The 15,517-nt window shown below is 50.1% G+C and overlaps 1 protein-coding gene across 1 annotated transcript in view; it reads left to right on the forward strand.

Annotated features, from left to right (window-relative positions):
* Fhad1 (forkhead associated phosphopeptide binding domain 1) overlaps positions 1-15,517 on the forward strand; it is a 115,134-nt gene that overhangs the window by 42,567 nt on the left and 57,050 nt on the right. The window contains exons 7-13 of the mRNA XM_057785581.1: positions 426-549; positions 2,116-2,246; positions 3,616-3,705; positions 5,422-5,526; positions 10,018-10,125; positions 12,424-12,507; positions 13,561-13,713. Of these exons, the coding sequence (XP_057641564.1) occupies positions 426-549; positions 2,116-2,246; positions 3,616-3,705; positions 5,422-5,526; positions 10,018-10,125; positions 12,424-12,507; positions 13,561-13,713 (795 nt within the window). The remainder of the gene's footprint in view (positions 1-425; positions 550-2,115; positions 2,247-3,615; positions 3,706-5,421; positions 5,527-10,017; positions 10,126-12,423; positions 12,508-13,560; positions 13,714-15,517) is intronic.

The following is a 15,517-nucleotide window of genomic DNA, read 5'->3' on the forward strand; positions in this document are numbered from 1 at the left end:
CTCATAACAAACCCCCAATAAAATTGTTTTTAAAACTCATGGTTTTGTGTTGGATCACATCCATAGCTAACCTGGGGCAGACACAGTCTGTGGGCTGCAGGTTGAACATATCTCCTAGAGGGCTCTGTGAAATATGCCCATTGTCATCTGAGGAAATTAAGGTTATGACCCGTGCCCTCTCTTGAACTCTGCTTGACATCTAGCCCGTGATGGTTGACGGGAACCCCAGGGCTGGTCTATTTCTGAGAGTTCCAACAACCTAAGAATGCACATTAACGGACAGATATCCCAAGGCAGCAGCACCTTTGTCAGCCCCAAAACAAGGTCTTGTGACACATCAGAATCTCTGCACAGGTTTGGGAAATACCCCTGCGTCTTGGATCTGGGCCGGCTGCCCTCTGACTATGTGCTGCCTCCTCTCACAGATCAGCGCCCTTCAAAAAGGCTATAGCCAGATGCTGTGTCATACCCTGGCTGAGCGCAATTCGGAAATCGCATCGCTAAAGAATGAAGGTGAGAACTTAAAGAGAGACCACACCATCACATCAGGTGAGCTCTTCTGGAGTCAGGCTTAGGAGACGCTTGCTACCCTATCACTCACTCTTGTGGCCCTGGCAGACATCACCAATCATCCACCACATTTTGCTCCCTGAGCTTGGACAGAGCCTCAGAGTTCTTAGCAACCCTCAGGCCGTATTATCGGTGACTGGGAGTCTTCCCCAGAAATGTGCTTACCAGCCAGCTTTAGCCCAGGGACCACCTCAAAGTCAGCCATCCTGTGACCAAAGTCACTCAACATCTGAGTAGACATAATCTGTTAGCTAGCACCCATCTCTTCAGGGAGAACAAATCTGCTGAGTGGCCTGGAGCCCTGAGAACCACTTCCTTGAATGGGCTCTTAGCCCCAAGTAAAGACATTTTACCAGCTGATCAACTGAGGTACTTCCATGCTGAAGAATATGGGGAGGAGACAGTTAACTTATGAGCCACCTTGCCAGCCACAGGGATTAATTAGCATGGATCCACCCATCCATCCACCCACCCATCCATCCATCTACCCATCCACCCATCCATCCATCCACCCATCCACCCATCTATCCATCCATCCATCCATCCATCCATCCATCCATCCATCTATCCATCCATCTATCCATCCACCCATCCATCCATCCATCTACCCATCCCACCCATCCATCCATCCATCCACCCATCCATCCACCCCTATAATACATTTACTGACAACTCCTGGGAGGAGAACCCTGAGCAAGTCATAATCAGTTCCTACGAGGGTGACGCAATGACAGTCAAATCAGTAAGTAAGCAAGCATGTCTGGGGGATAGAATGATGCTGTAAAGAAAACAACATGGGCCAGCATGGTGGTGAAGGGCTTCAGGAGTAAGGAAAAGGAGACCACATGTGTCTGCAGGAAGAGCCCTGTAGGAACAGAGTGCTGTTAGCAGCAACGTATGCAAAGGTCCTGAGGTAGGAACCAGCTAGCTCTGCTGAAGGCGCAACAGGTGAGTCTCAGGGAAAGGGAAATTGAGAGAGAGAGGGTGTCAGAGGAGAAGGCAGAGCCAAATCCCACAGGGAATTGTCTTCTAAGTGTACTGGGAAGCCATTGGGGTATTTGAAGCAGAGCACAGTGAGGATACCAGAGAGGATAGAGGCAGTAGGAGAGAGAAAGGGAAGAATGTCAAGAATTCCGGAACAGAGGTCCAGGGAAGCAGTTCAGTCGGTAAGGTATTTGCAAGGGTACCCAAATTCAATCCCCGGAACTTATGTTAAAAGTCGGCACGGTGGTGCACACTGGTAATCCCTGCACAGAGACAGCAGGATCCCTGGGACTCATAGAACTGATAAGCTCTGGGCTTGGTGAGAGACCCTATCTCAAAAAACAAACAAACAAAAAGAGAGAGTAAGGGAAAGTCAGACATCAGTGTTTAGCCAGGCAACCGGCAGGAGGAGCATCTCCTCCCCTGGGAAGAGATTCTGTGTGGAAGAAAGGGCCACACAACATGGTCTCAGCCGCATTCCAGCCCTGGGGTCCTCAGTGGCAGCCATGACAGTAATCCTCACTGTGTCTTTGGTCTCTGCCTTTGCTCTGTTCGAAACAGGGATGGTGACGTCGTTACAGAAAGATGTGTCAGCGCGGAATGAGCAAGTTCAGCAGCTGAAGGAGGAAGTGAACCAACTGAAGAATCAGAACAAGGAGAAGGATCTCCAGCTGGAAGCCCTGAGCTCCAGGGTGAGTGTCCAGGTCACCGTCTCCTCAGTGCTCAGTATGAGGGACCCACACCGGTCATGTGGCCTGCCCCTCTTCACTTCTCTTAGCCTTGACTTTGGACAACACAGCCTCCTCCTGCAGCATGGGGTCAAAGCACACAAGGAGGACTTGCCCGAAGACTAAATTCGACAGACCAACATAGAGAGCCAGATTCCCTATGGCTTTTCTTTTCTTTCTAAGAATTATTCTCTTTTTAATCATTCTTGTCTGCATGGGTAGGTGAGTGCAGCACCTGTAGTGGCCAGAGGAGGGTGCAAGATCCCCTTGGAGTGTTTATGAGCTGCCATGTGGGTGCTGGGAATTGAACCTGGATCCTCTGAAAGAGCAGCCAGTGCTCTTAACCACTGAGCCATCTCTCCAGCCCCTTCCCTGCAGCTTTCCAAAGAACAGTGAGCACGAGAGCAGAATTACCATCATGCAGAGTCTAACTCATAAGCATGTCCATTCTGCCCTAGTTTCGTTTCTGTTGCTGAGGTAAAATATCTTGACTCCCCCCACAAAGAAAAAGAAAAAAAAAAGCAACTCAGGAAAGAAATAATTTATCATATTTATTTGTCTTACAATTCTAGGCTATAGTTCACCACTGAGGGGAAGTCAAGGCAGGGACTCGAAGCCTCAGGTCCTTAGTCAAGGGCAGAGAGAGAATGATCCTACAGACCCTGCTTGCTTGTTGTCAGTTGTTTCCTCCTCTCTCATGCTGTTCAGGACCCCTTGCCTAGGGAGTGGTGCCACCCACAATGGGCTGGGTCTTCCCACATCCGTTAAGAATCACAAAAACACACACAGGTCAGCCCTGGTAAATAATTCCTCACCCTATTCCCAGGCAACTAGGATGGATCAAGCTGACAGTTAAAACTGAAAAGATTGTTATGTAGAATCACTGGGTGGGATAAAGGGCACCTTTTTACGCTCCAGCTGCCTGCTGCCCAGTCCCCTTCAAAGGGAGGGCTGCATTTCCCTCCACTACCAGGTGGTCACAACCTGAGAAACAACCAGATGCAGCCCTTAGTGCCACCCCGGTCCCCGGTGGCATCCCACACCCTGTTCCCTTACCCAGCTCTTCAAAGATGGGTTTTCTCATGATGCGGATTGCCAGCTTCCAAAAAGGAGTTGAGATCTCAGATCTTCAGAGAGGCAGGAACCCGGAGCCCCTGACGCATCTGTGGGCCTGTCAAACACCAGCTGTCCCCCCTGCTCAACGTGGGTGTGCGATTGGAGTGGAGCAGCACAGAGTGCTCTCAGGCCTGCTGGGGCCCTGGGAACGCCCTCCCCCAGACACCCCCACATCACCAGCCTTGGCCTCTTCCTTTGCTGTCTTCTCTCTCCTCAGTGTTCTGCGCTGAAAGAAGAGCTAAGGAAGGAAGAGGCCCAGAAGGAGAGCAGGGAGGCTCAGGAGAAAGAGCTGAAACTCTGCCGAAGCGTGAGTTGAATGTCCTCGTCGGTGAGCACACCTCTGAGAGGCTGACCTTGGCGTTTTGACGGGACCCCAGGCCCTCCCCAGAGTATAAGGTTCTGGCCGGCCGTGTGCTGTTTGGAGGAAGCCATAGAAGTCTCTCCAGATTTCCCTGGCCAGTTGACTCTTTCTCATGGGTTTCCTCTGGGGCTGAGCAGGGACAAGGATGGGGACAGGAGGCCACACCTGCTGCTGTCCTAGAAGTTCCCTGCCCTGGACCTGTGTTTACCTAAGTCTGAGTTCCACCATCTTAAATGTGGTCACAGCCACGGGTAGGCAGTGTTACAAACAGGAGTGTCTTCTGTGATTTTAACGGCAGAGACCTTATGACACCCAGGGAGAATGAAAGAAAGAGAAAGACTGTCATTTGCCTTAGAGAGAAGGTAACCAGAAGAACGTAACTGCAGAGGGGCAGGGAGGTTGGCTCTACAAGGAAGAAGGCTCTTGCTGAGGACCTGAGTCCGCTTTCCAGCACCCTTACTGTGGGACTGACAGCCACCTGTGACCCTGTGTCTCCAGTTCCAGGGTGTATGATGCCCTCTCCTGGCTTCAAAGGACACCCACACTCATGTACACGTACACACGCACACGCACACACACTTAAAAATAAACCTTTAGGCTGGGTGGTGGTGGCGCACGCCTTTAATCCCAGCACTCGGGAGGCAGAGGCAGGCGGATCTCTGTGAGTTCGAGGCCAGCCTGGTCTACAAGAGCTAGTTCCAGGACAGGCACCAAAGCTACAGAGAAACCCTGTCTCGAAAAACAAAAAAAAAAAAAAATAAAAAATAAAAAAAATAAACCTTTAAAAAACTGCAATGAAAATATACTCTTTGCTTTACCTTTCATCTCACTGGCCAAATACCTTCCATTCTCCAGGAGGAGATGTGTGTGCTCTTCCAGGTCCTGAGGACAACTTTCCCTTTGCCTCAAATATAGTAGTAGTAATAATAATAATACAATCTATACCGTTCTATCCTTCAAATAAGCCTTATCTTAGTCGATCTAAAAATACAAAGTAGTGATTCTAATGAATAAATGGGTATCTTATGTACTTAGTCCAGATTTGTGCTGGTTATTTATTGTTTTCCCCTCATTCTCCACATGCCTGTGGCACGCATGTGTGTAGACACACATGTGGGGGGTGTACATGTGTGTGTGCATGTGTGAGCATGTGGAAGCCGGGGTTGATGTAATCCTCCATCATTCTTCCACCACTGAGGCAGGACTCTCAATCAAACCCAGAGCTCCCCATATGACTCCCTAGCCAGCTTGCTCTGGATTTGATTGAGAGACTCTGTCTCTACCTTCTGCTGCTGGATTACAGGCCGGCTACCACATCCATCAGCTTTTTATTTGCCTGCTAGGGATCCGAACTCCAGACCTCAGGCTTGCACAGCAAATACTCAGCCACTGAGCTGTTCTTCCAAACCCTTCTGCTGATTTTTCCCCCCAGAAAACTCTTCCTTCATTGAGTACTTTGAATATACTAACTGGGGAGGAAACCGTCTGCTTTGCTTTCAGATACAGAGTTGAAAAGGAGCTTAGCTGGAATGGGGCAAGGATCCTTCCTTAACGAGCTCCAGGAATAAGGGAGTCCCAAGGAAAGGGAGCCTTCCATTTAGGAGGTAACTCTTGTCACGCCTAGGGAAACTTGACTTCTCTGCGGTTGAATTTTATTTTCAGCAAATGCAAGACATGGAGAAAGAAGTGAAGAAGCTCCGAGAGGAGCTGAAGAAGAATAGTTCCAATCAGAACACCATCTCCAAGACGCTGCGAGAAAGGAGCAAGGTGCGTGGTTCAGAAAAGCTTGCGTCCCCCATCCCGCTCCACCTGCACAGCGTCCCCGTGTGGCCGATGCTGGCATCTGCGGCTGCTAGCGGATGGGAGCGGGTAACAGGGAGCCGGATTCGCAGGATAAAATGGTTCCCGGTTTATCTCAGGGAGGCTCACCCCCACCTGCAGATCCTAGTAGGTCTCAAGTTGCTTTCCTGTCCCAGGAAATGTGGCATCAGTTTCAGTGGGCGACAGCCACACAAGACTATCTAATTTTTAAATTAACTGAAAGTAAAGTAAAATAAAACTCAGGGCTGGGGAGATGGCTCGGTGGCGAAACTGGCTGTTATGCAAGCATGGAAATCTGAGTTTAGATCCCCAGGACCCGTGTAAAAGCCATAAGGGGTAGCACATAGCTGTAATTCCAGCACTGGGGTGGATGGAGATAAGCAGACCCCAGGGGCCCTCTAACCAATCTGGAAGAATCCAGGTTCACTGAATGACACTGTCAAAACAAGAAAAGTGAAGAACAGTAAAGACACTCAGAATCAGCCAAAATCGCGTGGTCCCACCGCTAGCAATTGAAGGCTGGGGGATAAGAGCCAGCTTTCTTCAAGGATGCAGGCCCTGGGTTGCTGGCCAGTCGATGGCCCTACAGCCATGCATTTATTAGCAGCATCAAACAGACTCAAAGAGCGGATAAAGTCGGGAGGGAAAAGAGCAGAGCCTGGGAAGATGGTTCAGTGATTGAGAGCACTGGCTACCCTCACAGAGGATCTGGCTTCAGTTCCCAGCACCCACGTGGTGCTCACAGCCATCTGTAACTCCAGTTCTAAGGGATCCGACACCTCTTGTGAATTCTGCAGGCACTAGGCATGCACAGGAAAACACTCATATACATAAAATAAGAAAAAAGATAAAGGAAAGTGGGGGTAGAGTGAAATTCAAACAATAAAAAGAAAATGTAATTGGAAAGGAAAAAAAGGACACCTCTGGCATCCACACACACACACACTGACGTGCATGTGAGTCCCTTGGAAGCCAGAAGAAATGTCAGGTCCCCCGGGCTGGAGTTACAGGTGGTGGTGAGCTGCCTGATGTGGCTGCTGAGACCCAGGTCACCAGGCCCTTCAGGTACTTGCACTCATATGCGTGTGTGCACATGCACGCACGCACACGCGCGCACACACACACACAGACACACACGTAAAGATAAAATTAACAACTTTTAAACGACAGTGACCAGAAAAACTATCTGTAAAATTTGTTTAAAAAAAATGCGTCCAGATAAAAACAATTCCAAGACAATGAAAATAGAAATGTTTGGAAACATGCCGAGTCACTGGCTCAATGAACTTCACCATGCAAAATACCTTTTCAGTGAAAATTAGTTGACTTTGGCTTTTCTCTTCATCAAAGTCATTGTCGTCACGGTAACAGAGCCAAGCTGCTTTCTGGGCCCTACGTTTTCCTCTAAACGAGGCTTTCACTGCACCCCACATGTTCTAGGATGTTTTCCGCTGTTACTCAGAACCCAGTCTTTTCCAATGGCATATGGGGTATTTGGGGTTATTTTCTAATATCTAAATATATGAGGATTTCTTGGCTGTCTTTTGGTTATTGGTTTCTAGACTGATTACATTGTGTACAGAGGTGTTTCTCTGGGTGACTTTAACCCTCTGAGGTTTTCCTTTTTGTTTATTTTTGTTTTGTTTTGTTTTCAAGACAGGGTTTCTCTGTGTAGCTTTTGAAACCTGTCCTAGAACTCGCTCTGTAGACCAGGCTGGCCTTGAACTCACAGAAATCCGCCTGCCTCTGCCTCCCCAGTGCTGGGATTAGAGGCGTACACATGATGCTCACCTCTCGATTGACAGTTTTCCCTGGTTTATTTTCCCCTGTACTCACTTGGCATTTTCTCACTTGGCTCTCCTTCAGGTAAGAACAGCACAGAAGCTGTTGTGTATTTCCACAGTCCAGTGTTGACTGAGTTTTAACTCTTTTGGTATCTTTTCTCAGTTATTCTAAACATGTACTTTCAGCTTCTCAAAACCCAGTGTCCGTGGGTGGTTTCGCCCCACTCTTGGACGCCACAATGGCTACCAACGACACCTCTTTAGCATCATTTGTACCTGGACATCCCTTCATACACTGACATCCCAAGTGCTTTTGCACACTCTGTGTTCACACCCACTTGCATCCCTGGTAACCATCCAGGGTCCTTTCTCTTCTGCTTAAAATAATATTTCCTTAAGGATTTAGGCTCTGCTGATGACAAAGTCTCTCAGGGGTGCATGTGTGTGGTATGTGTGTGCGCATGCATGTGTGCTGTGTGTACTTTGGTGTATGTGTGTATGTGTGCATGCATGTGTGCTGTGTGTGCTTTGGTGTGCGCATGCATATGTATTACCCCTCTTTCTGGGAACATATTTTGACTGTGCACTGACTTCTCGGTTGACAGTGACTTTCTGTCTATGTCTATTGTCTCTTGACTATAGTCTAACTACAACAAAATTACTATTACTGTGGGATGGTTATTATGTAGCCAGTCTTCCCTTGCTGTTTTTTTGAGATTCCCTTTCCCTTTGGCTCACAGTTAACATACAACAACTTTTACTGGGTGAACTCCTCTTCCTTACTCTGTTCCCATTCCTATGGGCTTCTTGCATCTTAAACTTGGTGGCTTTATTTGTTTTGTTTTGATGAAGTTTGGTGTTTGGGCTGTGTACTGAACGCAGAGAGGAGCACCTGGAGGGTCTGACCCAGGCATTGGCCACGCTGGCTTTGTGACTAGTCACGACTGTGGTGACAGTGCTGCTTCTGGTGTTGCAACAGGCATCCTGCTTTTTCACTCAGCCCACTCTCAGGCCTGGAAACCGTGTGTCCATGTGCCGGATGAGGGAGTGAGGGCTGAGGAGGCATCTCGGAGCAGAATAGCTCACGTGAAATCATGCACTCAGTAAGGGACAAAAAAAAAAACAAAACACCAAGCCAGCAGCCCCATCTAGGTGACTCATCACTATAGCACAGCCACTAGCCATGAAATCAAATTCGTTTTAAAATTCAACCTCTCCATATTCATATTTAAAAATAAAATGCTATTTTTAAATTCAACTGAAAGTCCACGTCCTCCACTGAGCAAGGATGTATTCATTGTCCCTAATCACATGTCACATATATCCAGACATGGCCAGTGGCCACGGCATCGGGCAGCCTGGGTCATCCAGGTGTCATGGAAGGAAGCTGCTTCAGACACATCTGATTGGCTGACATTTGTCTAGGGGTGTCCTGGTGAGTGTGCTGCAGGTGATCCTGTCTACATCTGTTGGAACGTTAGGCATTTCTTTGGATGGTTTGTTCTTGGGTGGTGCTCGGGTAATCTCAGTTTGTGGTTCTTCAGGTATTGCTTCAGGGTAAACAACTGAGACTCAGGCCTCCATCAAACTTAATCATGGCTGAGTCCTACTCTGGCAGGTGATAATGGTTGGAAGTAAAGAACTTCCTTTGTGTGATCTGTTCATATTTAGCTTATCATGGCTGGCTCCTACAGGTGTATGATATCTTTGCACCCTCCTCAAGACCCCAATAAGAGGCTTGTGTGACTGTGCCAGCATGAAACCTTTGAGGAGCAATACCCCTCCCCCCCAACCCCCGCCCCTCCAATCCATGCTAGAGCCGAGGTCCTCATAGAAGGGGAAGGGACATGTCAGGAAGAGGAAGGAGCTGATGTGGGAGAGGTCAAGAGAGGGTAGCAAGAAATAGTGTGTTAACATGCCACCAAGAAGTCCATTATACCTAATTAACATCTACTAATTCGAAAAAAAGTTATTGCATGATTGGAGATGCAGCCGTGCCCCACAATGGCCAGCAGAGGGCAGCATTGAGCACGCTCAGGCTTACAAGACGGGACTAAGTCGCCAGGCTCCTGTCCCCATCCCTTTTAAACTGCTTCTGCAAGTTCCAGCTTTTAAAGTCTTGCTTGGCTAGCCTCGTGCGGTCCCCGCTGGTGATGTGGCCAGGACAGCATATCTAATAACAATATTTACCAAGCCTGCTGTGGACAGGTCACTTGAGGTGTCAGAATAATGGCGGCTTATCTTCCAGCTTTGTAAGAGACAGCAAACCCTAACACAACATGGAGACCCCTTAGGACATACCATGGCTACTCCAAACACCTAACCCCATAGTAACTCTTCGAGGCAGCCCTGGAAACACCCCTCCCACCACCCCATGGGACACTGAGTCACAGACCCAGCAAAATAACTCTCTGAAGTCACATGACTTATTAGGAGCTGCCCTTGGGTTCAAGCCTAAGGTAGGATTAGCCTGGCGGAGCCCAGGGAGCTAGGCCTGGTCCTTGGCCCCAGGGGACGGTGCCTTGTAAGCCTGCTTCTGCACTGTACTCCATTTTGACCCCCCAACAGTCACTGGCTATCCTCGAGGGGTCTCCCCAGACTGCCTTATGACCTCACTAGCTGCGGACAGCACACACCTTCATCATCCTTTCAGGTTGAAGAGAAGCTTCAGGAAGATTCTAGAAGGAAATTGCTTCAGCTGCAAGAAATGGGGAACAGAGAGAGCCTCATTAAAATCAATTTGGAAAGGGCAGTAGGCCAGGTAGGAGCATCCTGCAGCCCTCCTTGTTGGGCCATGTGCCCCGGGGGGTCTCCTACACCCAGGCAGCCAATTTTGGTGTCAGGGTGGGTTGGGGTGGGGTGTGATACCTAAGGCCAGAAGATGGTGCCATTCCATCCTTCTTCTCCTGCTGGGCAGCTCTCACTCCAATAGTGTGCTGTGACCCAAAATCCTGGCCAGACAGCCAACTCTGCCCCTGGTCCCCTGGTTCCATATCCACCACCACCACCCCACCCCCTTTTCCTCTCTGGGATGTTTCTAGAACTTTCTCCCGATACTTTCAGTTGCCAAATTTGTTTACTCTGGTCTTTTTTCCCCCAGGGAACCCCAGTAGATTCACAGTGACTTTAAGGAAATGCCTTTTTTTTTTTTTTTTTTTTTTTTAAGTAAGCCCTGAGTATCCAAAGTCCCCACCAGACAGAGAAGGTCCTGGGCAGGATAGTGACAGAGCCCTTGGCCAGCTGGGCAGGAAAGGCTAGCTTCCACTGCTCTGATCCAAGATGGCCAATGGGCCTTCCATGGCACAGGGTCCCACAGTGAAAGACACAAAATGCCCCCAAGACTTTACCAAGGGACTGGGAAGAGCCAATGAAAAGCCACAAGCAGAAACCTAAGCCACCCAGGACAGCTGTCCAGAATTCTCTGTGAGAAACTCTCCTGACGCCCCCCCTGGCTCAAGACTCGCTTTGTACTCCCAGTGTTTTGTGCTTCTGTGTCTGGGAGGAGGGTCTACTGTAGCGCTTAGCAGGGTCTCAGAAGGGCTCCGAGCCACCCCCAAAGGCTAAGAACCATAATTCTAGAGCACCCAGCACCAAGTCCACGAGGATTTCCCTTTCCCACCATCCAGACTGTAACCAGGTTGTGTAACCAGGTTTGGTCCCCACACTCAGGACACAGAGGCATACTCCATTGGACGGTGCTAATCACTGGACGGCCATTAGAGGCCCTCATCAAATAACCCATCACATCTGCGATTCCTCTATTCGGTCCTCAGTCCCTTGTCCCATCTCCCAGACTTGCCAGTCTGTGTCCCTGAGCTGCCCCCTCAGCTCCCCCTACAAAATACACCTGATGTGAGGGCATGGCCTGTGCCCCTTGCCTGAAGGCCTTCATTTCTGCTCCAAGCTGGGTCACCCAGAGGGTCCTGAGACTGCTCCACGCACAGATTGCAGAACGAGGGAATCAGCCTTCCTCCTCCCTCCTCCTGGCCTTCTCATTGTCCTGGCCCTGCGCAGCTGACATCACCTCAGTCTGGCCCAGTGTCACCAGCACCCAGCACACCTCCTGAGTGCCTGTCACCCCCACTGTGGGCACTCATCCCCACAAACACTCCCTCCAGTGGCACCAGGGGCCCTGCACACAGGGCCTCCTCACCTCACCAACTTCCCAACCAGTTTGGCCCCTCCTTGGGCCAGGAGAGCTTGGAGCTCCTGGCTTGGAGGTCTTTGGTACTGTCACCATGTCTGGTTCCCTGGAGTCCAGAGGTCTCTGAGCACCTTGACTCTGGCTTCATCTGGTGGCCGGCCCTCCGCATCCTCTTGGGGATGGATGGACGTTAGTTGTTAATGCCCACATCTGTCCAGTGGAGCACAGCTGTGGGGGTAAATTCTCAGCCAGGCTTCTTAGCCTCTGCCTCCTGACAGAGTCTGGGGAACATTAGAATTGGGGTCCTCCAAGCTCTGACTTGACACACAGGGTGATCCCCTCCACCCGAAGCTGAAAACTCTAGCCCATGGGAGGCACTGGGTACCATCTACATGTCTGACCTGTATGTTTCCATGTCCCAGTGCCCAGCAAACACCCACTGAGTGCCCATTCCGTGCCTACACTGTGCTGACTCTAGGGACACAGAAATGAATCACAGTGGACAGGGGCTTTGGGATGGTTGACGTCCAAGGCCCCTGGAGACAGAAGTTGCTTTCTCCTCTCCCATCGCCAATGCTGGTTACAAACATATTTGGACTCACAGCCTCGATGTTTATTTCACAGCCTAGCAATTATGAGAAAACACTCCTGGGTCCAGGATTCCCGTTGGATAACGGACAGCAAGGGGCTCTGGAGGGCGCGGGACATATGCACAGGGCCCGGGTGCCTGGGTCAGGCTGGGCACTAAGACATACTTGCAGCCAGCTCTGTTCTATCTATGGCTCTGCAGCCCAGTGCTTCAGAGCCCTGAATGGCCGTTCAGTGGTGTGGCCTGGACCCAGAGGTGGAGACGCCATCTCAGCCTTGCCTCGGTCCCAACAACCCCCCTGACCTGTCACCCTCTTTGTACCACAGCTGGAGCACTTCAGAAGTCAGGTCATCAAAGCCACTTTTGGAAAAACAAAGCCATTCCGTGACAAGCCCGTCACCGACCAGCAGGTTAGTGTGGCTCTCCGGCCACGTGACTCCTTCGCTTCTGTCTCGGGGGATCTGGATGCCAGACCCTGAGAGCATATGCTTCTGTTTTTGTTAGTGACACATATTTCTTCACACTGTTGCTACACCACAGAGATTTGTTTTGATTTTAGGGGATTTCCTGGCTTTTGAAGTGAAAGCTGGTTTAAAATCCCTCGACATGTTACTTGTGGAAATCAAGTCCAGCCAGGCAGACTCGCGTCTGGTCACCAGACACACTGATGCTCTGTGAGTGGAGGGGTGGCCTGGCTTCAGGCCTCATACCTTGGCTGATCCCTTCCAAAGGGGAAGATAGCCACAGCAGAGGAGACAGGCCTCTGTGGTGCTGGCCTTGTTATCTTTCAGCCCTTTGTGGCCAAGGGCAGATAAGAAGCCAGAAGTGGAGCTTGGGGAGGTGGCTCAGTTGGGAAAGTGCTTGGTTCGCAAGCACGAGGACCTGAGTTCAATCCCTGAAACACATAAAATTCAAAATGCCTGTAACCCCAATCCTGGGGAGCAGCAGGCAGATCCCAGGGGCTCGGGGTCTCCCACCAGCCAGTCTTAGCCTACTTGGCAAGTTCTAGGCTAATGAGATACCCTGCCTCAATAAAACAGGGTGGATAGCACATGAAGAATGGTAACGGTAACCAAAGTGTCCTCTGGCCTACACATGCACGCGTGCGCGCGCACACACACACACACAAATACACAATGCATACTCTCACACATGTGCATGCACACACACACCAATCAAACACAGAAAAAAACACAAGTGGGCAGTTAGAGGAGAACCCAGGCTGTGAAGGCACACAGGACACCTGGCTTAGTGTCAAGAGTCACTGCTACAAGAGTGGAAGGATCTGGAACAGATTCAGAGGGAGAGTACAGACCTGTAGTTTCTGGGCAATGTGTCCTTCAGAGCCATCGTCTGAGGTCCTTCCTTCTGGCCCACTGAGGCAGAATCCGTGCAGCCGTTCTGCAGCCATTGCCTCAAGGGACACGCTGCCCTGAGACATCTTCCTCCTTGTCCCCCACCAGCTGATAGAGAGGATCGTGCAGGTCACCGAGGACAACCTCAGCTTCCAGCAGAGGAAATGGACCCTGCAGAAGGAGACTCATCTGAGCAACTCCAAGCGGGAGGAGACCACGGAGAACATGGAGAAGCTGAGGGCACGGCTGAGCAGCTGCCAGGTAGCCTCTGACCTCACAGGCTCGCCACCCCCTTCTCGGCTGCTCGCCTAGAAATGGTCCTGATTTCTGGAGCAGGTTGGAGAGAAACACTCTCCTGTCGTAAACCCACCTTCCACTCAAAAATGCCTCCCAGGGAAAGTGGATACGGCCAGAAAAAGATGGCCGACCCTTTTCAGGTGGTGTCAGGCTGCTGTGCCCAGCATCTCACATCTGCTGACCAAAAATAGCAAAGGAAAAGAGTGTCATCCACACTGAACATGGACAGATTCATTTTCTCAATTCAACCCAAAATATAGCTCGGTCAGGAACATGCCTGCTGCACAAGCGTGAGGACCTGAGTTCGAATCCTTAGCACCCACATTAAAAAGCTGGGCAGCACACACCCGTAACCCTAATGCTTGGGGAAGCAGGTGCAGAAAGATGCCGGGGCTTGTTTGACACCCAATCTAGCCAAATAGGCTAGTTCTAGGTTCAGTGAGAGACACTGACAAAAAATAAATGGGGTGGGGGTGGGAGTGTAGTTAAGCCCTGGCATGCATGACGTCCTGGGTTTGATCCACATCACCACAGAAAACCGGACTTGCTGAGGCGGGTCTCTAATCCCTGTGCTTGGGAGGTGAAGGTTCCAGGATCAAGGTCATTCTCAGCTACACAGCAAGGTTGAGGCCAAGCTGGGTTTCATGAGACCTTATCTCAAACACGCCAAAAAAAGTCCTTAAAGCAAGGAGGAAAGTGGTCGAGGAAGACCCTGACATTGACTCTGGCCTGCATACAGACACCCCAAAAGTCAGTCGTGTACCAAGGAAGTTTTGATTTTGTTCGGGGTGGGCTATTTGCTTTTGTAGTGCAAGGAACGAAAGCTTTGACCTCGTGCACAGCGGGCAAGTACTGTAACCGAAGCCCTTCTCCACTCGGATATTTTTCAGGTCACTTTTCTCCAACACGTACATTGTGCTGGGTATGGTAAGTTGCCTAGAGGCCATTTAAAGTATACAGAAGGATGTGTGTAGGTTGTACACAAGTGCCATGCCCCTTATGGAGGGATTTGAACTTCCTCAGATTTTGGCATCTTTGTCTTGAAACTAATTAATTCCTCAGAGACAGGAGGAGATAGCTGTACCAACTCTGGGAAGTTCCCAGTTCTGGATGTAGAAAGAAGAAAGAAAGAAAGAAAGAAAGAAAGAAAGAAAGAAAGAAAGAAAGGAAGGAAGGAAGGAAGGAAGGAAGGAAGGAAGGAAGGAAGGAAGGAAGGAAGGAAGGAAGGAAGAAACCACAGCTGGGGAAATGGCTCAGTTGGTGAAATGGTGGCTTATGCAAGCACGAGGACCCGAGGGTGACCCCTAGACCCACATAAAAAAGCCGAGCATGGTCATGCATATCTGTTAATCCCAGCACAGATGGAGACAGGTGCCTCCATGGGGCTCACTGACCAGCCAGCTACCCTACTCAGTGAGAGCCCCTAGCTCAAAAAGCAAAGCGAATGGCCCCTGAGGAGCCACACCTGAGACTGTTACCTCCACGCCTACACATGCACACACGTGCATGAACACACACACACACACACATACACAGATACACAAGAAAGAGACAGAGAGAGAGACAGAGAGAGAGAGAGAGAGAGAGAGAGAGAGAGAGAGAGAGAGAGAGAAACAGATGTTTCTGCTCAACATCCTCATTTTCTGGCCCAGTAGTGCAAACTATTTCCAGCCCCTTGCCTTCCCCTCTAGAAGAGGCGGGGCAAAGGTCCAGGGTGCCCCCTGGTGCCCCTACCCTGAGCAGTTAGAGCATGCAGCTGCCTCTGCTT

Source organism: Chionomys nivalis, chromosome 11 (genome assembly GCF_950005125.1).
Source record: "Chionomys nivalis chromosome 11, mChiNiv1.1, whole genome shotgun sequence".
Classification (NCBI taxonomy): Eukaryota; Metazoa; Chordata; class Mammalia; order Rodentia; family Cricetidae; genus Chionomys; species Chionomys nivalis.